Genomic DNA, 23,752 nt, shown 5'->3' on the forward strand with positions numbered 1-23,752 from the left:
AAAAAAAAAAAAATTGAATTCTGGTTTCGAAGTAGCAAAAACTGCATGATATCACACATAAAATCATTTGTGCAAATCCTGAAAAGAACAATTTAATAATAAATTATGGACCCCCAGTTTATATTATCTTAAATATGTCACTCTTTTTTTTGAAACAGGGTCTCACCTTGTCACCCAGTCTGGAATGCAGGGGCATGATCATGACTCACTGCAGCCTTGACCTCCCAGGCTCAAGTGATCCTCCTGCCTCAGCCTCCCAAGTAGCTGGGACGGCAGGAGTGCACCACCACACCTGGCTACTTTTTTTTTTGTAGAGATGGATCTCACTATGTTGTCTAGGCTGATCTCGAACTCCTGGGCTCAGGCGATCCTCTTGCCTTGGCCTCCCAAAGTGCTGGTGTTACAGGAATGAGCTACCACACCCATCCCGTCTTGGGAATTTTATTTATTTATTTATTTATTTAGAGACAGAGCTTTGCTCTTGCTGCCCAGGCTTGAGTGCAATGGTGTGATTTTGGCTTACTGCAACCTCCACCTCCTGGGTTCAACTGATCCTCCTGCCTCAGCCTCCTGGGTAGCTGGGATTACAGGCACCTGCCACCACCGCCCAGCTGATTTTTGTACTTTTACTAGAGATGGGGTTTCGCCATATTGGCCAGGCTGGTCTCGAACTCCTGACCTCAAGTGATCCGCCCACCTCAGCCTTCTGAATTGCTGGGATTACAGATGTGAGCCACCGCGCCCAGCCTTTGTTTGTTTTAAATAAGGTTTCTTTAGATGGAAATGATCTGAACACATCCCATAATAACCTGACTCAAACAGGAAGCAGAATAATAGAAAAATCTGAGCTATTTACTCTTGACCTAAACAACTTTCTACAAAAGGAATATTGAGACAAAATTTATTTCTAAATCATTTGAGCTAATATGGGAAAGCTTCTCCTTTATATCCCTTCTCTCAGCAGAAAATATAATTCCTCATCTTACTCCTCTCATCCCAGCACTTGGGGAGGTAGAGGCAGCTGGATCACTTAAGGTCAGGAGTTCAAGACCAGCCTGGCCAAAGGGGTGAAACCCCACCTCTACTAAAAATACAAAAATTAGACAGGTGTGGTGGTGGGCACCTGTAATCCCATCTACTCCAGAGGCTGAGGTAGGAGAATCGTTTGAACCCGGGAGGGAGGAGGTTGCAGTGAGCCGAGATTTTGCCACTGCACACCAACCTGGCCAACAAGAGCAAAACCCTTGTCTCAAAAAAAGAAAAAGAGGCACGGTGGCTCATGCCTGTAATCCCAGCACTTTGGGAGGCCAAGGCAGGTGGGTCACGAGGTCAGGCATTCAAGACCAGCCTGGCCAGTATGGTGAAATCCCGTCTCTACTAAAAATACAAAAATTAGCTGGGCATGGTGGTGGACGCCTGTCATCCCCGCTACTTGGGAGGCTGAGGCAGGAGAATTGCTTGAACCCAAGAGGCAGAGGTTGCAGTGAGTCGAGATCACACTACTGCACTCTAGCCTGGGCAACAGAGCAAGGCTCCGTCTCAAAAAAAAAAAAAAAGGAAAAAAAAAGAAAAAATTCTTCACACAGTAACCTTCCCCCAAAACCCACAGACCATACAGTTTACCATCCCAGAGGAAATTAACATAGCAGTATCAAAAGGTGTACCAAGACTATTATACAAGCCAAACAGACTTTGAGGTTGGGAAGAGTCTGTTTGTTACAGTATATATAGGACACTGGAGAGACCAATGGGGTTAAACAGGAGGATTTTATTACAGTGGCTACTGGATTAGAGGATTAGTATTTTAAGTTTGAGCCCCAGAGAAAGAAAATGGGGTATTTTTATACATTTAGGATGACATAGCAGCTAACAGATTTACACATGTTAGAACAAAGAACAGTTAATTTGCAACATGTTTTGTGATGTACGTTACATTTGAAAACAGCATTTTGAGAAACTCACTGTACATTTTTGGGGTTATCTTGCCCTGTGACCTTGCAGCTGGCCAGCAGGAGAAATAAGAGTTTTGGGATGCCTGAGAACTTTGCTGAGAATGTGGGGAGAATAGATAAGGTAGGTTTTATAGAGAGTTAGTTAATTTTAAGCAGAACTGGGGTTAGGTTTTATATTAAACAGCACACAACACAGCAAAATTCATTATATGGCAACTACAAATTATAAGGTTTTGTTTTTACTATTATTGCTATTATTTAATTTCCTATGTTGATAGCAAGGAAAGCCAGTTCTATAATGGGATTATCCCTTTTCCTAACACTTTGGTACTGCTGCTTCTACTTCAACCAGTTTCACCCAGAAGACAACATGGTATTTAAAAAGGGCCTGGGTTGGCCAGTCATGATGATTGATGCTTATAATCGCAGCACTTCGAGAGGCTGAGGCAGGCCTTGAGCCCAAGAGTCCGAGACCAGCCTGGGTAACACAGTGAGACCCCATCTCTATTTTAAAAATAAAAATGTAGGCCGGGTGTGGTGGCTCACGCCTGTAATCCCAGCACTTTGGGAGGCTGAGGTGGGTGGATCATCTGAGGTCAGGAGTTCGAGACCAGCCTGACTAATATGGTGAAACCCCGTCCTTAAAAAAAAGAAAAAGAAAAATGGGTGATAAATTTAAAAAATAATTACAGTTTTTGAAGAGGCAAAGTCTTGCTATGTTAACCAGGCTGGAGTGCAGTGGCTATTCACAGGCATGATCCCACTAATGGTTAGGAGTTTTGACCTGCTCTGGTTCACCCCTCCTTAGGCAACCTGGTGGTTCCTCACTCCTGGGAGGTCACTATATTGATGCCAAACTTAATGCAGACACCTGATCGATTTAGTGTACCACAGCCCAGAACTCCTGGACTCAAGCAATCCTCCCACCTCAACCTCCCTAGTAGCTGGGACTACAGGTATACACCACCATGCCTGACTCTGAATGCTTTTATGAGAATCAAAGAGAACACAAGAGGTAGAATCTGATCACTGTCTAGCACATTTAGTTACAGACAATGCCGATTTGTTCCAGTCTTTTATGAAATCAAGGGCATTTCTGAAAAAGTAAGGACCAATGTTAACTTGTCTACTCCAAACCTTGTCTTTCCTCCTTTTATCTATGGTAAGGTACCAGTAGCTCAATGGCAGAGAAAGAGTTTCAAGTATCTTTCAAACATCCAAGTATTTCCAGTGGTGATTCAATAGGCCCAATAAACATCTTCAAAATCTTCAGGTGTTACTTTAGTTCCTATCTATTAGTGCTCTAGAGGTCTCTCAAACTCAACAGTTCTCATCTCTAGTGGAAGCTGTGATACCACTCCTCTCTAGAAACAAGGAGGGCATCTTCTGATTGTTGTGCTACCCATACTTGCATTCTGGGTGCTAGAGACGCTAAGGATCCTGCAATGCATGAACGATCCCACCTACAATACCATTAATTCTCCAGATAAGAAGCCTTTATTCATGTAATAAAATAACCTCCAGTATGTTTCAAAGGTTCCTGACAAATAACCTTTATCCAAAAGTATTGGTAAACCACTGTATCATTTAGTGTATTTAGTTCCTATATGGCAGAACTGTGCCATTCAATATGGTAACCACTAGCCACATGTGCCTATTTGAAATGCAGCTAGTTTGAATGGAGATGCACTGTAAAGTGTAAAATATATCCCAGATTTTCAAGTGTTAGCGCGCGCATGTGCGCGCGCGCACACACACACACACACCTCATTAATAACTTTTGTATTAATGCTGAAATAGTATTTTCACGGCTAGGTGCGGTGGCTCACACCTGTAATCTCAGCACTTTGGGAGGCCGAGAGGCAGGTGGCTCGCTTGAGCCTGGAAGTTCAAGACCAGCCTGGGCAACATGGTGACACCCTGCCTCTACTAAAAACAGTCACCCAGGCTGGAGTGCAGTGGTGCAATCTTGGCTCACTGGAACCTCCACCTCCTGGGTTCAAGCCATTCTCCTGCCTCAGCCTAGCTCATTTTTTGTATTTTTAGTTAGATGGGGTTTTGCTATGTTGACCAAGCTGTTCTCGAACTCCTAACCTCAGGTGATCCCCCCGGCTCAATCTCCCAAAGTGCTGGGATTAGAGCGTGAGCCACCGCATCTGGCCTTATACAGCTAGTGCTCGACTTACGACCACGATTGGTTCCGACAGACCGGTCGTAACACGATTTGGTCGTTAAGTTGAGTAGGCTATGTGCACGCAGAGATGGTAGTGCTGCCAGAAGCTGGTCCGCACTGTTGTACACCCAGCTGGGCAATGTTTGTGCTGCCAGACGCGGAGCAGTTGTGGCTAGTGATTGTGGTCGTAAAGTGGAATGGTCGTAAGTTGCATAGGTCGTAAGTCGATCAATACCTGTAAGCATTACTACTTGTCTTTAATTCACTGAGGAGATAAAATGATTAAGGAAATTAGCCAAGGCTATCCAGTTTGTATCATAAGTAGTGGAGTTAGAATCTAGACCCAGGCAATCTGGCTCCTGAATCTGTGCTTCTAACCAATTCATTATACTGCCTTTCAAAAGCAGTATCATTAGAACAGAAGCTCCACAAGGGGGGAGATTTTGTTTTGTTTATTGCTGTGTCTTCTAACTCAGGAAGAGTGCAGGAGGGGGAAGAAAAAAACAAAGATAGTTGTGATTCCTAAGGAAGTAAACCAAAAGGTGTCTGTCTCTTTTTTTCCCAAAGCCTGGGGAAAAAAAAAGGAACTTACTCAGAAAAGCCTTTCCACTTCAGTAGATATTCCACTTGTCCCTTAACCACGCGTCTGTCTAGCACCTTCTCCACAACATACTCCTCCTCATCCTCTGAAGAAGAACTGTCAGCTGTCCGCTTGGTTTTCTTTCCCATGTCGCACACCGTTCCACCTGAAAGACTAAGGCCACCGGGCTCCTGCAAAGGCAAAGGACAAAATGGTTAGAATCCATGTGAGGAGTTAAAAACTTTCTGTCTCTTCCTGATGGGATGAAAAGGGGATAACACCAAGTTGCCATGTGCCCTGCTCTTGAGTCTCAAATCATTCTACAGATGAGTCCTAAGAATTTAATTTAGAAATCAATCAGTCTTCACCTCCTCAATGACTAAAGAGACCAAAATTATTAGAAGGCATAACTGTCTAACTCTTTTATTTCAGATTCCAAAAGACAAGTAGTGTGGTATGTTATTCCTGGCCAGGAACTTAAACAGAAATGTGGACAATCTTCACTTAAATGAAGCAAGATAGAACTAAACCTTCCCCTCCAAGATGAATAAGGGTCTTTATAAAAGTGAAAAAAACGAAAGCCACTAAAATATAAGTTTTCTGTGCTCTGAGCATCTTGCCCAGTCTCTCAGAAGCACAAAAAAAGGCTTGCTTAGACATCTTTCACCACATTTTCAGTGACTCGGTACATTTCCCTTAAACAAATTGAGCTTGTCCCTTCAGAGCATCCATCAGCTCATAAAAGCAAGGCTGACATCTCAAACACACTAAGCTTCCTTTTTAGCAAGCTAGTTTGGGGATGGGAGGGAGGCAGGGAGGAGAGAAAAATTTTTAGTCCTAAAATTCAAAATTACTCACTAGATTGTTCAGTAATTCCCAAGATGTAACTAACCCAAATAGTTAAGAAGGTACCTCTCCTCCTAACTGAAGTTGACTCAGGGCCAAAGAAGAGGAGGAGGAAAAAGAAGTCTGGCCCCAGACTCAGCATCAACATGGAGCCTCCTCAAAATACAGAGAAACCATTCATAGGCCCAAGGAAAGCTGAAGCAAGAAAACACAAATGGAAATTGAGTTAAGCTCAGAAATATGCACACCAGGGGGTACTCAACAGAGAATCTAGTTTTAAAAATTCTCATGTTGTTGTTCCATAATCATTTTTAAGAATTTTTCTTTAACCATGTTAAATGGTGCCTACAGTCCGGATTATAGAGTAGCAGAAACTGTTTCCTTAGCTGAACTCCATTATTTTGCTGTAATCTTTAAAGATGTTTTTCAGCACCCTCTAAATATTTCCACCCTGACCAGAAAACCACTTCTAGAGACGGCCCACTACTCATCTCAGAATTATGTTCAAGTCACATAAAAAGTGGCAATTATCAATTCACTTCAAATTATTAAAAATTTTTACAAGAATACATAGTTGGAAACCCTATTTCCAGAACTTATTAGCAATAGGTCTGCCCATCTAAAAACTGCCTATACCCATTACTGCCCTATCATTGAACTAAGTTTTTATTAAAATATTCTATTTGAAAGAGGAAGTAGTAAGAAAATGTAGGTGGGGGAATAAAATAATTTTTCCATGAATTTGGAAGAATCCTAAGCTTCAAGAAAATATCTGATTTGGTTTATTTAAAATAAAACAGGCTCCGACCTCACCAGAGACAGGAAATGTCATATTCCAGGGAGAGTACCCCACCCCCACCCCCACTCACCTTGGAATTTCCGGGAGCTGAGCAGTTTAGGTCAGAGCGCTGGGGTTAAAACCAGCCCCATGTTAGATGCATGCAGTTAAGCATTGTGGCTATGGCCTCCCCTGCCTCACCAGGAAAAACAAGGATTTACATGTGTTCTTCATTTTGAGGGAGAGAAAAGGAAAATCTCCCTTTATACCTTCATGCAGAAGAGGAGCCCCAAAGGTAGAAGATGAATGGGGGTTCCCTCCTTTACCTACCGGATCGCCCCAGTTCTTTCTTCCCCTCTGGGCTAACAGGAGGGGCCTCCCCTCCCAGGTCTGGGTCTTGGCGGGCTGGCAGCTCCCCCGCCCCCACCCAGCTGCCTGGGCGCCACTGCGCAGCTGTCCCAGTCCGTTGCCATAGCAACTGGCAGCAGTACTACACTAAAGGGGAGAGGCAAATGGAAAAGTTAAAAAGGCTTAACTTTCCTTTTCAGTGAAGACTGGGTGGAGAAGTTGGAAGGTACCTCCCTTGGCCTCAAGGCTAAGGCATCCAGAACTCTAGGGAATTACTCCTTAGGTTTGAAACCCAGATTTTATGCTTACTTCTCTAAGAGCGCTGTAAATTAATCAATAGCATTTTAAAATCATCTAACAAGATTACAGCTCAACTGAAGGGGGGAGGGAGAAGGCTGGATCCTTCTACAACAGGATCAGTACAAACCACCCATCCCCTAATCCAGCCCACCAGAAGCACTTCGGGCAATACCATTTTACCATCTGTCACTGAACAGTTAATTAAAATTGCTTGAGGGGAAAAATAACAGGAAACGGGGGAGGGGAAGTATTTTAAAGACACTATAATAACTTTCCTTCTTTGGGAGGATTACTAGAGACACAATCCAAAGACTTGAAACACTAAAAATAAATAAATAAATAAACCCTTTTAATTAAAATTACAAGTGGAGGGCTGGGCACAGTGGCTCCTGCCTGTAAATCCCAGAACTTTGGGAGGCTGAGACAGGCAGATCATTTGAGGCCAGGAGTCCGAAACCAGCCTGATAAATATGGTGAAATCCTGTCTCTACTAAAAATACAAAAAAATTAGCCAGGTGTGGTGGCAGGTGCAGACAGTCCCACCTACTCTGGAGGCAAACGCGGGAGAATCGTTTGAAACTGGGAGGCAGAAGTTGCAGTGAGCCGAGGTCGTGCCACTGCACTCCAGCCTGGATGACAGAATGAGACTGTCTCAAAAAAATAAAATACATAACAGGTGAGAAAAAAATTCCTAAGAAGTTAAAAAAAAAGAGGACAGCAGTTCTACCAACCTAATGGTTGTTAAAACCACTTCTAGGTTGTTCTATAATGTTATGAAACAGATTTGTTTATAACTATTCATCACCTGATACATTATTAATGTACAACTCTGTACCAGTATGTCCCAATACTTGAGGAGTACTGGGATAAATAAAAAAGATATTTAGAGAATTGAAATTCCGTAAGTTTTCCATTCTTCTGGCTCTAAAGAACATTTTAGAGAGCTCCAAACTATACTCTGCTGTATATATATGTGAGCTTCAAAGTTGGAAGTGGCTGCCATAGGAGAGTAAGAAAAAGGGACAATCAAAAGCAAAGAACTCACTTGAGAAGAAGCAGAGAATGGTGACTATTTTGGCTGTCAAACAAAAGAAACCATAGGGTGTAAGAGCAAAGTAGAAAATTTTTAATTACAAAAGATTTTCTCAAATTTGAAAGGCTCACCAGCAAACCTCCAATTAAAAACTGTGTTTTTCAATTCTTCTTACCTTTTTTTTAAGCATTTCATAATTAAGGGATATGAAAACAATGCCAAACATTTAAATAGGATCCTGACTCTGATTAACTTGCCATGTATTGATCTTTAGTAAATAAATTTCCCATCTAACCCCAACATCATTTAAACGAGTCAAATAAATCCCCACTACCCACCTCCTAGGGAAAAAGTGAGTTTATGTTGAAACCAAAGATTTATTAAGTCCCCCAAAGAGAACCTTGTGTAAAAATATGTCAGGGCCGAATACAACAGCAGAAGAAAACATGTGACCTTCCAAATTCCTAAACTAGTAAACCCTATCACATGTAGTAACTCCTGCAGCTCAACACGTTAGTAGATAGCAAGAAAAAGAGAATACTGTGTTTGTCAACTAGGCACTAGACAACTAATAAACCTTCAGAGAACAGGGTAGGTATGTTCTCTCTCAAAGAGTAAAATACTTATTCCTTAAAACTCAGAAAAATGCCACGTGCGGTGGCCCATGCCTGTAATCCAGCACTTTAGGAGGCCAGGGCAGGCAGATCACGAGGTCAAGAGATCCAGACCATCTTGGCCAACATGGTGAAACCCTGTCTCTACTAAAAATACAATAATTAGCTGGACGTGGTGGCCCATACCTGTAGTCCCAGCTACTCAGGAGGCTGAGGCAGGAGAATCGCTTGAACCTGGGAGGTGGGGGTTGCAGTGAGCCAAGATTATGCCATTGTACTGCCGCTTGGGTGACAGAGCAAGACTCCGTCTCAAAAAAGAAACAAAAAAGCAAGAAAGAAAGAGAGAGAGGGATATGAAAGAAAGAAAAAAAAAAAAAAAAAAAAAAACACTCTGAAAATGGCAGAATGAAAAGACTAATAGTAACTCTGTAAAGGAATAAGGAACAGGAAAGAATGACAGCAATACTAACATTTTGGTGAAACCTTTCAGAGAAAGAAAAGTGAATTTAATGAAGAAAGAGACAAAAATATTCTGGTATCCACCCCTCCCCACAAAACATCAGGAAATAAAGATTGAGATCGATTCCCTCCTTTCCACCTTTAAGAAGTACTTAAAGGGCACATGGGCTGAGGTCCCTTTCTTTTAGGGAAATGGGTTTTTTAACCGCTGACAAATCGAATTGGGCCTGATGCCAGGAGTCAGAGTCCAACCATAATATTCTTTAAAGAATGGCATGCAATTGTCTTGTAAATCTCCTGGACAGTCACAGATCAGAAGCTGGCAAGGATGACGACATAGTTCTGATGGAATGTGTCTTATCTTAACCTTGAAGTTACAGATCTGCTCAGGAGCAGCAGTAAGAAATGAGAAATGCACTCAGACATCGGAGGGGACATAATTCTCTTTTAGACAGTGCGACCCAGAGTATTAGGGTCAAATGAAACACAAAGCCACTTGAACAATTTAAGAGCTAGAGCCTGGACCAGATAAAGCATCAAGACTGGTGGTTCACGGTGAGCTTAGGAAGAGGGAGCGCCTTCCAGCATGAGAAATGAGACATGGCAGGCAGGATGATGGAGTGATTAAGGTAGAATCCCAATACCATGACAGAGGAAAAGAGGATGAGCCTCTGAACACAACCTTATCCTTGTGAAAATCTCCAAGGGAAAGGGTGAGCAGCTTCTCAAATTTCCAGAGTCTTTCAGGCATAAAAGCTCTCAGCACTCTCTCTTAAATTTAGAGGAACTCTCTGGTAAAGCTACCAATAACTATAGATAGATTAAAGTAACTAAGCTGCACAAAGAGATGAGAAAAGAGCAGACTCTAACAACCCTCCATATCAACAACACAAGGCAAATTTATCATATAGGCCTCTGGTTGCTGGGGGAAGGCACCCAAACCAGGGATCTGGTGAGAAGTCACCCTTGGAAAACCATCAAAGAACTTTATAGTCGCTCTTGTTGCCCAGGCTAGAGTGCAATGATGGTACAATCTCGGCTCACCGCAACCTCCACCTTCTAGGTTCAAATGATTCTACTGCCTCAGCCTCCTGAGTAGCTGGGATTATAAGAATGCACCACCACGCCCAGCTAATTTTGTATTTTAGCCACTGTGCCTAGCCAGGAGACTCTTCTTTTTTGGAAGATCCATATCTTCCAAAAAGTGCATACAGGGGAAGAGATGAGGAGGTAAAGCAGAAAGAAGGGGATGGGATTAAAAAAAAATAGAAAGAGAAGAAAAAAATCCTTACATTAAAAGTTAAAGTATCAGTCCCTTGCAATTACAGAGAGACCATCACAAGCAAGCTAGGGCTGCCCAGAAAAACAAGGGGTAGGCCAGGCCTGGTGGCTCACGCCTGTAATTCCAGCACTTGGGAGGCTGAGGCAGGCAGATCATGAAGTCAGGAGTTTGAGATCAGCCTGGCCAACATAGTGAAACCCCATCTCTACTAAAAATACAAAAAAAAAAAAAAAAATAGTCTGGTGTGGTGACGCACGCCTATAATCCCAGCTACACAGGAAACTGAGGCAGAAGAATCACTTGAATCCGGGAGGCAGAGACTTCAGTCAGCCCAGATGGCATCATTGCAGTCCAGTCTGGGCGACAGGGCAAGACTCCATCTCAAAAACAAAAACAAAATAAGAGGTAATGGTTAGCCCTTGGAATTGACCATTTAATCCTGGAACAACCCACATAGGGACCCTGTTATCTGTCTGCTTTGTCCAGTTCAGGCTCTACTCTCGTCCCTCCAGTCATTACTTTTCTTTTGAGACAGAGTCTTGTTCTCTTGCTCAGGCTGTGGTGCAGTGGCTCAATGACAGTTCACTGCAGCCTCAAACTCCTTGGCTCAAGCAATCCTCCCACCTCAGCTTCCTGAGTAGCTGGGACCACAGGGGCACGACACCATGCCTAGCTACATTTTTTTTATTTTTTGGTGAGATGCAGTATCACTGTGTTGCCAAGCTGGTCTCAACCTCCTGGCCTGAAAGAATCCTCCTGCCTCAACCCCACAAAGCAGTCACTACTTCTCAATGCCAACCATTCTGGTGGCTTTTCTTAGATCTTGGTATAGCCATTTTATTTTCATCACCACTTATGAGCAAAAGTACACATAATTCTAGATCTTTGTCTAAGGTTTCTTTCTACTAAGAATGAAAGCCAACTGGTAAGCTGCCTCACTGAACTACCTACTGAATTATTTAAAGGTGGTAATCAGACGAAATGTCAACATGCATAATCAATAAGCTCTCTATTTTAGAGTTTCAGAATAAATTCTATAAGCCCCCTAACTAGGCAAAATCCTTTAGGAAGTAAGCCAGGGTTAAGGAGCAGAGGAGAGTGCATATGCAAAGCTCCCTATCACATGGATTAATTAAATATGCCATTGATGAGTGGTTGCAGTTGGCCCAGACTTGCAAAATTCCCATTTTTCCTTTAGGCCCTTAGGGAGAGATAGTGGCTTACATGAAGATTAAATTGTCAGCTACAGCACTGTCTTCAAGGCATCCTCTATATAGCCTTATGGCAGCAAATAAAACAGAGGAAAACAAACTGAACTTACAGAAACATTTTAATCTGTTCTATGTTCCTTGCTCTTTATGGAGTTCGAAGTACTGATGGTCTTAGATATGTAACACAGCATAAAACTAAAATATCCTCTATAAAGATGTTTTCTTGCAGTGGATTTATGATTTCTAAAGTATTAGCCATGTGGCATTTTAACAAAAACACAGCATAGAGATGCACATTACAGCTGTCCTGGCTGTCTCAGGTTTTGTTTAATGGGCTGATAGCTATCACTCCACCTCCACCAAAAGCCCATGAGCAGGGAATTCAAGAGGAGTTAAAAGGTTTCTAAATGTCTGTTTAAGAGACTAGATTAGGAAAGAGTTGAAGAGGAAGATTAACTGTGGTCGTTAACACCCCTATCATTAACAAGCCACATATAGACAACACAAACTTTATTAATAGAAGAGAGTGTGGAAGAAAGAAATGTTCTCCCATTGGCTAGCACAGCTCTACTTCACGATCCTTTAAAAATCAGGCCAAGAGGCTGGGCATGACAGCTCACAGCTGTAATCCCAGCACTTTGGGAGGCTGAGGCAGGCAGATCACATGAGGTCAGGAGTTCGAGACCAATGTGGCCAACATTGTGAAACCCCATCTCTACTAAAAATACAAAAATTCCCCAGATATGACGATGCAAACTAGTAATCCCAGCTACTACGGAGGCTTAGGCAGGAGAATCGCTTGAACCTAGGAGGTGGAGGTTGCAGTGAGCCAAGATGATGCCACTGCATTCCAGCCTGGGCAACACAGACAGACTCTGTCTTGAAACACACACACAGACACACACACACACAATCAGGTCAAGCCTCCTGCTACAGTGAGCATGGGAGTAAATGGCCTTTTGTTCTTTCAGATAAACACAGCCGGCCCAGTGGCTCACACCTGTAATCCCAACACTTTGGGGAGGCAGAGGCAGGTGGATCACCTGAGGTCAGGACTTCAAGACCAGCCTGGCCAACATGGCAAAACCACATCTCTACTAAAAATACAAAAATTAGCCAGGCATGGTAGCGGGCACCTGTAATCCCAGCTTTTCAGGACGCTGAGGCAAGAGAATGACTTCGACCTGGGAGGCAGAGGTTGCAGTGAGCCACTATCACACCACTGCACACCAGCCTGGGCAACAGAGCAAGACTCCATTTCAAAAATAAAAAAAGATAAAAACATACTTGGCTGGGTGCTATGGCTCATGCCTATACTCCCAACAATTTGGGCAGGAATATGGCTAAAGCCCAGAGTTCAAGACCAGCATGAACAAACATAGTGAGACCTCATCTATATTTAAAATAATAATTACATTCCATTTGGTATATGTCCCCCAAGCTCTGACTACCATTATATTATAAATGAATGTGGGCTACCAGACTCAATTTTCTTGAAGGTATCAGACTGGTAAACTGGTGTATTTAGCAGTAACACAAAAATTCTTGCTTTATATCTCATTGTTTTATATTGGATTTTCTTTTTTTTCACCCTCATTAAAATCTACTGAATTTCTTCTCTCAACTATCAGTTTTCGGAAACACTCATTTTATGTTGCCCAATCAAAAAAAAAAAAAAAAAGTGTGTTTTCTTTAAATTTACTCAGCGTACACCTAAACCCACCACTGGGTAAGAGGTTAAATATCCGATCGTTTCAAGATTTATGAGAAAGCAGAACTTGGCACCACCATGGGAAAATGCCTTCCAGATGGTGTTTTCCAACAACTCTATCCTTGGAAATGTACTGAACTCATCTCAAGGCACTACACTCTCAGGTGGGTGTTAATCTCACATCCACTCCTCTCGAGTGTAATGAAACATGAATTTGTAGACCTTGTCACCTTTCACAAAGAACCTGGAAATTCCATCATGAATTAATCTTAAGAAAAATGGATAACAGCAATATTTGAGTAGATTACCATGAATCTCAGATTTATACATATCACTTTGGCAGATCATGTTCACAAAATATGGATGGATTAAAAGAGAACTGAAAATGCTCATTCCCCCCTCCCAAATAAAATTATGGTCATAAAGCATTTTCCAAACATCAGACATAAAATTAAGATTCAGTCCTTATCATGGCATCATCTAGCTTGCAGATTTTAGACACCAGTAGCTTAAGGGTTACAAAGGCTCCTTCAGGTCATTTCAACAAATCATCTATTTTAACAAAGATCCTGTGCTAATTTGGCCGGGCATGATGGCTCACATCTGTAATCCCAGCACTTCGGGAGGCCAAGGTGGGCGGATCACCTGAGGTGTCAGGACTTCGGAGTACAGTAGTGTGATCTGGGTCCACTGCAACTTCTGCCTCCCAGGTTCAAGCAATTCTCCTGCCTCAGCCTCCCCAGTAGCTGGGATCACACGCATGTGCCACCACACTTAGTAATTTTTGTATTTTTAGTAGAGATGGGGTTTCACCATGTTGGCAGGTTGATTTCAAACTCCTGACTTCAAGCGATCCGCCTGCCTCAGCCCCCCAAAGTACTGGGATCACACTCGTGAGCCATCGCCCTCAGCCAAAAATACAAATCAGTATACTAAAATCTGATTAATACATGCTGACAAAAAAGAAATTTTTATATAATTGTAATAAGAAATACCTTTGACTGAAAACTTCATGGAGCAAAAGAAATTCCTTCAACATACGGTATAATTTTGTGCTCTACTTGTGCCTGATACATACACAACATGAATTATATGGAAATCATAATCTATAATTTAGATAAATTTTTAAAAAATAAACTTTTATATAATTGTAATAAGAAGTATCTTAGACTGAAAACTTCATGGAGCAAAAGAAATTCCTTCAACATATGGTATAATTTTGTGCTCTGACTCTGCCTGATATATATGCAACATGAATTATATGTAAGTCACAGTCCATAATTTAGATAAATAAAATCAAGTCAGTATTGAATTTTTTCCATCCCATACAAGGGTATTGCTGGGTGCAGTGGCTCACACCTGTAATCCCAACACTTTGGGAGGGCAAGGTGGGCAGATGGCTTAAGGCCAGGAGTTTGGGACCAGCCTGGCCAACATGGCAAAACTCTGTCTCTACTAAAAATACAAAAATTAGCCAGTCATGGTGGTGGGAGCTTATAATTCCGGCTATTCAGCAGGCTGAGGCAGGAGAATGGCTTGAACCAGGGAGGCAGAGGTTGCAGAGAGCCAAGATGGTGCTATTGCACTCCAGCCTGGGCAACAGAGTGAGACTTTGTCTCAAAAAAACAATAAATAAATAAATAAAAATACAAGGGTATCCTTGGCAGCTCCTGGGCCACGTATTATGATCTTGACCAATTTCTCTCTGCGGCAATTTAAAAGCTGTAAAAAAAAAAAAAAAAATACGTAACAGGTGATGACAGCAGAAACAAACCCATACCAGAAGTTATTGAACCTTGCAAGTCTTTTCAAGTCTCTATTGACATTTAAGTTGAGTTACTATGGCACAGTATCATAAAAGTGTGCTCTACGCTTCAGCTATATTGATAGTTAAATGCAAAGAAAGGCATCAGATAAATGGCTAAAGGGATGAGCAATCTCAGACCACCCAGCTCTTCAAGTGAGTGTTTTGATGTGTTACGTACAATTTTTCTGACTTTTCCAGTTTTGTACATTCCCATTTCAAATCCTATGCCAAATACATGATTAATAATAGTAATTCTGATCCTTATTCTAAAATTGGTTGATTATGGGATATTTATTGAGGGCCTAAAAAGTGTCAAGCATTACTTGGGCACAGAGTCTATTCCAGTTTTCAATTTTAAGGCTGAGGATTTTTGAAGCTTCTCCTCGGTCAAGTTAGCACCTTCTCCAAAGGTTGTTATAAAAAAGCTAAAATTTGTCAATAGTGGAAAGATCAGGACAGGAATAAGTACATGTGGGTCTTAACCCAACTAGATCATTAAAAGGTCAAATTGGAAAAGTTCACTGACTCTCATGGGTGTTACTTATTAGCCCTACTTAAACATCTCCTGTGGGAAAAACAAGAAAATACTCTGAAAAATATAAAGCAAACGGAAGTTAAATGTGACAGTAGACGAAGTTAAAATAAGTGTTTTGATAAGTATTCCTGCTTGTTTTCTGGAAGTCTGTATAAAATTGGTATCTCTTCCTAAAAGGTTTGGTAAAATTCTTGAGTGAAGCCATCTGGGCTTGGAGTTTTTCTTTTGAGACAGTCTCACTCTGTTGCCCAGGCTGTAGTGCAGTGGCGCAATCTCAGCTAACTGCACCCTCTGCCTCCCAGTTCAAGCGCTTCTCCTGCCTCAGCCTCCTGAGTAGCTAGGAGTACAGAAGCCCGCCACCACGAGGGCCAGGCTGGTCTCAAACTCCTGACCTCGTGGTCTGCCCGCCTCAGCCTCCCGAAGTGCTGAGATTACAGGCATGAGCCACTGCGCCATGCCTAGGCCTGGAGTTTTCTTTGTGGGATGATTTCTAACTACAAATTCTTTTGCCTTAATAGAGATAGTGCAAGTAAGGTTCTGAAGTTTTGTTCTTGTTTTTTGTCTGTAGAGAAGTCTCATGTTTCCTAGGCTAATCTGTAACTTGTGGCCTCCCAAAATGTTGACATTACAGGTGTAAGCCTCCATGCCCACCCAAGGTTCTGTATTTAAGCAAGTTTTGGTAGTCTTTTTTTTTCCCCACCTAGATTTCAGAGGTAGTCTTTCAAAGAAGTTACTAACTTCAACTAAGACATGGAATGTATTCATGTTTTCTGTAATGTACTCTTACTACTTTTCTTGTATATGTAGGATCAGTAGTGATATCCCTTATTTCCTAATACGGGTAATTGGTGTATTTTTTCCTGTTTTATCAATGTTATTGATTTTTCTCTATTGTTCTATACCCCATTAATTGCTGCTCTTATAATTACTATTTTCTTCTGTTTATTTTGGATTTAATTTGTTCTTTCTCTAGGTTCACAGGGGCAAACCTGTCACTGACCTGCTTTTAAGTATTTACTGCTATAAATTGCCCTTTAAGCATTGTCTTTTTTTTTTTTTTTTTTTTTTGGGACGGAGTTTCGCTCTTGTTACCCAGGCTGGAATGCAATGGCGCGATCTCGGCTCACCACAACCTCCACCTCCTGGGTTCAGGCAATTCTCCTGCCTCAGCCTCCTGAGTAGCTGGGACTACAGGCACGCGTCACCATGCCCAGCTAATTTTTTGTATTTTTAGTAGAGACGGTTTCACCGTGTTGACCAGGATGGTCTCGATCTCTTGACCTCGCGATCCACCTGCCTCGGCCTCCCAAAGTGCTGGGATTACAGGCTTGAGCCACCACGCCCGGCCCTTAAGCACTGTCTTAACTGCATCCCACAAGTTTTGTTTTGTTTTGTTGAGATAGGATCTCTGTCACTCAGGCTCAAGTGCAGTGGCAGGATCACAGCGCACTGCAGCGTTGATCTCCCAGGCTCCAGTGAGCTTCCCACCTCAGCCTCCCAAGTAGCTGGGACTACTCTGGTGAGCCACCACTCCTGTATACTTTTTTTTTTTCTAGAGACTAGGTCTCACTATGTTGCCCAGGCTGGTCTTGAATTCCTGGGCTCAAGTGATCCTTTCACCTCAGTTTCCCAAAGTGTTGGGTTTACAGGAATCAGTCACAGCACCCAGCCTCATCTTAGAAGTTTTGATATATCATGTTTTCACTTTCATTCAGTTCCAAGTATTTTTTAATTTTCTTTGCAATTTCCTCTCTGTAGGTGGCTTACTTTGAAGTGTGTAGTTTAAAAATATTTAGGGATTTTTCTTGATGTCTGTTACTGATTTTTTAACTGCACTATGGACAGGAAAGAAACATACCGTGGCCAAGCACGTGTCTCATGTCTGTAATCCCAGTACTTTGGGAAGCTGAGATGAGAGGATCACTTGAGCCCAGGAGTTTGAGACCAACCTGGGCAACATAATGAGACCCCGTCCCTACAAAAAAAAAAAAAAAAAAAAAAAGGAAGGGGGTCTGAGCATGGTGGCACATGCCAGTAGTCCCTGTTTTTCAAAAGGCTGAGGCAGGAGGATCACTTGAGCCTAGGAGTTGGAGGCTGCATTGAGTTATGATTGTGCTACTGTTCTCTGGCTTAGATGACAGAGCAAGACCCTGTTCAAATTTAAAAAAAAAAAAAAACTTTTATGATTGAATCCTTTTGAGACTTATTGACCCCGAAGATAAACTGTCTGTACAAATGTTCCATATGCACTTGAAAAGCATGTGTATTCTGTTGTTGCCTGTACTATTCTATAAATGTCAATCATATTTGGTAGTGTTGTTCAAGTCTTCTGTTTCCTTACAGATTTCATCTACCTGTTTTATCAATTACTGAGGGGCACTGAAATTTAAATATAATTGCAGATTTACATATTTAAATGTAATACAAATATAATTGCTGATGTCTGTTATTTCATTTTTCTTTTCTTTTTTTTGGAGACAGTCTTGCTCTGTCACCCAGGCTGGAGTGCAGTGGAGTGATCTCGGCTCACTACAACCTCCGCCTCCTGGGTTCAAAGTGATTCTTCTGCCTCAGTCTCCCAAGTAGCTGGGATTACAGGTGCAGGCCACAACGCCCAGCTAACTTTTGTATTTTCAGTAGAGACAGGGTTTTACCATGTTGACCAGGCTGGTCTCGAACTCCTGACCTCAAGTGATCTACCCGCCTCAGCTTCCCAAAGTGCTGGGATTACAGGCGTGAGCCACCGCACCTGGCCTGGTATTTAATTTGTTTTCCTTTGTATATATTGAAGCTTTATTAGCTTTTAGGACATTTAGGATTGTTATATCCATTTCACGGATTTATTCATTACATAACCTGGTGTTATTTGCCCTTCCTATCTCATAAGTCTATTATGGAAAAATAACAGCAAAATACTTTGAAAAATATATAGGAAACAGAAGGTAAAATGATAATTAAGGAAGTAAAAAAAACTTTAATGAATTGTATTATCTGTAAGTCTCATCTATGCTTGTCTCTAACTACTTATATAAATGAGGTTTGCTATGTTTTTATCAGATCTTAAGCATAATTTATTGTTGTGAAATACTGAACAAATTAGCAGTATATTACCCTCCACAACTCCCTGTGAGGTGAGTTGTACAGATTTAGGCATGAGAAACAAGGCACACAGAGTTCAAGGATTTGCCTTAGAAACAAAACTTAAGATTTCCCAGCCTGTTAGTTGACCTCTTGAGTACAGGGCATTTTATTCCGACATAATTATATTTTATTCTGACATAATTATGCCCTCTGGCTCAGTATGAACTTGCTTTATTCTAAGAAACATAGATTACAATCAGAAAAATACTTGAATTCAATTTGGTTCATCCTTTCCACAGAAGAAATAAATAATGAGTGTGTTATAAAACTTGATCTTGAAACAGTCCTTTTAAGTACACCATCTTAAGCTCATGGCTTTATCTAGTGTCCCTCCTAGCAACGAAGCAGGCTAGAATAGGCATTCAGTGAGTCTGAAGAATAAGGCTGCATACGAAAATTTTCCTTCTGTCCATGACCTAGTTTCAGGTAGAAAAAAATCTGTCAGTGTTTAATTTTGATGAACTACTACTACTGGAAAGAAAATCCAGGCTACACAGTTTATAGCCTCACTAGAAATACAGTGAAAATGTCCCAGCTAGTCTATTACATCCCTTGTAGAAAATATTTTCTTCTTGGACTAAATCAAGGTTCTGTAGCTAGTGAAAATAAAGAAGAAAATCTTTCCTTCAAAAAGGTTTAAGCACACAGCTAACAAATGCAGGTCAGTTATCCTGTGTTAATACCTCAAGGAGTTGACACCCAAGAGCTCAGTCTTCCATCCTTCAAGTCCTGGGCAAGAACGGGACTACACTCAATGTTAGAATTTGTAATGTTTGATTCACATTTAAAATTACTGACTTAAAAAACAAACTCCAAGATGACTTCAGAGTCAGTTCATAAAGTCTTACGTCTAGGCTTGTTAACTATGACTTATCCAACTCCATCCCTGTAAGATGAAGACACTAAGGGCAAATGGTTCACCCATGGCTACACCACTAGATAAGGGCAGACGCAGGACAAGAACCCAGGTTTCTGAGCCTTTTATTTTTCACTTGCCTCTCTTTCTTTAAAAATAACCTTTTCTTTTCTGAACTAGGTCACATCTATTTGGGTAGAGGTTAGGAAACCAATGTGTAATGGTCTGAATGGTGGCCTTCCCCCAAAGAGATTCACATCTTAATCCCCTGAACCTGTAAATGTTACCTTATATAACAAAAGATGTGATTAAAAGATGAATCTGGGCCAGGTGTGGTGGCTCACACCTGTAATCCCAGCACTTTGGGAGGCCAAAGTGGGCAGATCATGAGGTCGAGAGCTCGAGACCATCCTGGCCAACATGGTGAAACCCCGTCTCTACTAAAAAACACAAAAATTAGCTGGGCATGGTGGCACGTGCCTGTAGTCCCAGCTACTCGGGAGGCTGAAGCAGGAGAACTGCTTGAATCCAGGAGGTGGAGACTGCAGTGAGCCGAGACTGTGCCACTGCACTCCAGCCTGGTGCCTGGCAACAGAAGGGACTCTGTCTCAAAAAAAAAAAAAAAAAAAAAAAGATGAATCTGGCTTGGCACAGTGACTCATGCCTACAATCCCAGGGTTTTGGGAGGCTGAGGCGGGTGGATCATCTGAGGTCAGGAGTTCGAGACCAGCCTGGCCAAAATGGTGAAATTCCATCTCTCCTAAAAATATAAAACTTAGCTGGGCATGGTGGCGAGCGCCTGTAATCCCAGCTACTCAGGAGGCTGAGGCAGGAGAACAGCTTGAACCTAAGAGGCAGAGAGGTTGCAGTGAGCCAAGACCTCACCAATGCACTCCAGCCTGGGCAAGAAAGTAAGATTCTGCCCCTCCACCCAAAAAAAAGAGAGATGAATCTACATATTTTTTTCAGGGTCCTGCCACTTTAGGAATATATTTTAAATCTGCTGTCAGGTTGAATTAAAAGATATGACACAAATGTATCCTGGTTCATCCAAGTGGATCTTAATTGCAATCATATGTATCCTTATAATACAGAGGCAGAGGGAGAGTTCTGAGACAAATACTGAAAAGAGAAGACAATGTGAAAACAGAGCAGAGAGATATGCCAAGGACTGCTGACCACCATCGGAAGCTAGAAGAGGTAAAGAACGGTCTCTCTCTCTCCTAGAGCCCCCAGAGGGGGCTCAATATCTTGATTGCAGACTTCCGGGCTCCAGAATTGTGAGAAGAATAAATTCCTCTTGTTTTAAACCACCAAGTCTGTGGTAATTTGTTATAGCAGCCACAGGAAACTAGTACACAGGGGAAATAAAAGTTTAAAAATCATAAAGTGGACATATATAAACACTACTGACCCAAAAAGAATTTTGCTTCAAGTAACCCAAAGGATGTCTATAACCTTTAATCCCTCATTTCCAAGGGTAAATTGAGGCAACTGCAGGATACAATTTGCCCAAAAGAAACTGGCAGATCTGAGAAGACAAACTCAGAAAGATCTAATATTTACATAGCTGCTAACAAGAACAGTGTAGGTTTTTTTGCAAACATGCTAGTTGGTAGAGCTCCTGGACAGACTAAACATAGGCAGCAGTTGTCACTGTGGGTGTTCTTCCAGCACAAGTGTAAAGCTGTCATCAGAAATGAATATGTGGCTTCAAGTGGCTTACAGAAATCCAACAAATCTGCATCTTGGACTCTGGACAAGCGAACTCTTCTCGGGATGACCTGGACTCCTTCCTATTAGTACAATGATCAGTTAAAATCATTCTCTATAAGCAAGGAAGAGAAATAAAAGTTTACGTCAGGAGAAAAAGATGATTGCCCAGAGTCCAAGTTCACAAACAATAGATATGTAAACAGCCATACTAAGTCAAGTGGTATCTCGCGTTGTAATTTATTACTTTTACAATCAATATCCATAACACAGCTTTAGGCCCAGTGTCATGTAATGTGAATGGAAATAAAAATAATCTAAGTAAAAGGACAAAATAAAGGCTAGAAAGGCTTAACCAGGAGAGTTATTAATTAAATGGGCTATACCAATAAGAGAAATCATGCTATGTGGTTACATAAAAGACCTCAATAGAAGCAAAAAAAGACTTGGTCTTCCTCAAAAATCATTGTACCCTGATACCAAACCTTTCTCTTTTCCAGACTATAGTTAAGGTCTCCGACAATCTCCAGAATTTCCTTAGCCATATACAAATCCATCTGCTTCAAATGTATGCTCGCTCTTTCACTCTTTCTGTCCCCAACTATCATCCTCCTTAGCTACTACCCAAATAGAAGCTTTCCACTTAGTTTTCAGACAGACCAGTGAACATACATTTTCCCCTTTAGTAAACACCCCTTTTAGATTTGCTTACAATAATATGCATGTCTCTAAGTTCTGAGCACAAGTGCTATAACCTTTATAATTGAAGGCCCAACATGTATCACACTGGAAGTTAGGATTTCCAATGTGATAGTCCTAGAATTTCAACGAAAAATTACGCACTAAAATTTCCCCACCAGAGAGAAAGTCCATCATATCTATTAACTATCACATTGGAGGCTGGGCGCAGTGGCTCACGCCCAGCAACACTTTAGGAGGCCGAGGCAGGCGATCACCTGAGGTCAGGAGTTTGAGACCAGCCTTACCAGTGTGGGGAAACCCCATCACTACTAAAAATACAAAATTAGCCAGGCGTGGTGGTGCATGCCTGTAATCCCAGCTATTCGGTAAGCTGAGGCAGGAGAATTGCTTGAACTCAGGAAGCGGAGGTTGCAGTGAGCTGAAATCATGCATACCACTGCACTCCAGACTGGGCAACAAAAGCGAAACTCCATCTCAAAAAACAAAACAAAACAAAACAAACAAACAAACAAAAAAAACACTATCATGTTGGAAGGGACTTCTTCACAATATTTTTGTTTTCCCTCTTTAAGCATTGAGAGGCTTCACAATAAAACAAGCAATTTTTACTTGCATACCACAGTAAACTAGAAAGTCTCAGTTTAGCTCCTATAATCTTTCAAAGTAAAACACAGGAGTAAAAACACCAAATAAATGGTTACTGCTTAATCTGTTTACATAGATACTCCTTGACTTATGATGGGGTTATGTCCAAACCCATCGTAGGCTGAAAATATTAAAAACTGAAAATCCATTTCCTACACCTAATCTACTAAACATCAGTTTAGCCTAGCCTACCTTAAATGTGTTCAGAACACTTACATTAGCCTACAGTTGAATAAAGTCACCTAACACAAAGCCTATTTTATAATAAAGTGTTGAATATCTCATGTAATTAGTTTATTACTGTACCAAAAGTGAAAAACAGAATAGTGATGTGGATACTTGAAGTATGGTTTCTACTGAATGCAAATTGCTTTCTACATCATTGTAAAGGTGAACAATCTTAAGTTGAAATATCACAAGTCAAAGACTATCTACAAGAGGCTGGTGCTTGAGATGGAACTGACTCAGAGAGTAATCAAAGGTGGCATGATTTGGTGACCTATTGTTCAGATCAGAAGTCTTTTTATCCCCCCAAAACTTTAGGTGTATTAACAGCTGTGAAATCAGTTCAGTGGAAATTGATCTGCTTTCTTGAGACAATGAAAGAGTACACTGCAGACAAGAAAATATCAGAGTACTCTGCACATTTATTTTTTTAGTGAAATCTGTTTCAATATGTATACAGGGTTAGTGTAAAATATATTTCTTACTGAGCTCAAAAAGTCTTGAGACATGGTTCCAACAGAATACCAGGAAAGAGGCTAGAATCAAGTGAAAAAGAAGCATATGAGGTAAAGTCTACCTTCTTCAAAAACATATTTGCCATTATTTTAGGAAGCCAAAGAAGCACAAGATACAATCAATCATATGTTTAAATTGCAAGAAGTGGTAAAAACTTTCATTTATTTTTTTTGAGACAAGGTCTCACTGTCACCCAGGCTGGAATGCAGTGGCACCATCTCAGCTCACTGCAACCTCTGCCTCCCAGGTTGAAGCCATTCTTCTGTCTCAGCCTCCTGAGTAGCTGGGATCACAGGCACTTACCACCAAGCCTAATTTGTATATT

The 23,752-nt window shown here is 41.4% G+C and overlaps 1 protein-coding gene across 5 annotated transcripts in view; it reads right to left on the reverse strand.

Moving 5' to 3' along the window:
* The window catches only part of CBX5 (chromobox 5), a 42,197-nt gene that overhangs the window by 15,495 nt on the left and 2,950 nt on the right, over positions 1 to 23,752 (reverse strand). For 2 of the 5 annotated variants that reach the window (XM_017501873.2, XM_017501872.2), the window contains exon 2: positions 4,718 to 4,896. In XM_017501873.2, the coding sequence (XP_017357362.2) occupies positions 4,718 to 4,854 (137 nt within the window). In that variant the 5' untranslated portion in view covers positions 4,855 to 4,896. Of the gene's footprint in view, positions 1 to 4,717; positions 4,897 to 5,563; positions 5,661 to 6,420; positions 6,636 to 6,659; positions 6,767 to 23,752 lie in introns of those variants that run through there. The other 3 variants (XM_017501874.2, XM_017501875.2, XM_037728998.1) reach the window with 3 other exon arrangements.

Source organism: Cebus imitator, unplaced genomic scaffold (genome assembly GCF_001604975.1).
Source record: "Cebus imitator isolate Cc_AM_T3 unplaced genomic scaffold, Cebus_imitator-1.0 Scaffold285, whole genome shotgun sequence".
Classification (NCBI taxonomy): Eukaryota; Metazoa; Chordata; class Mammalia; order Primates; family Cebidae; genus Cebus; species Cebus imitator.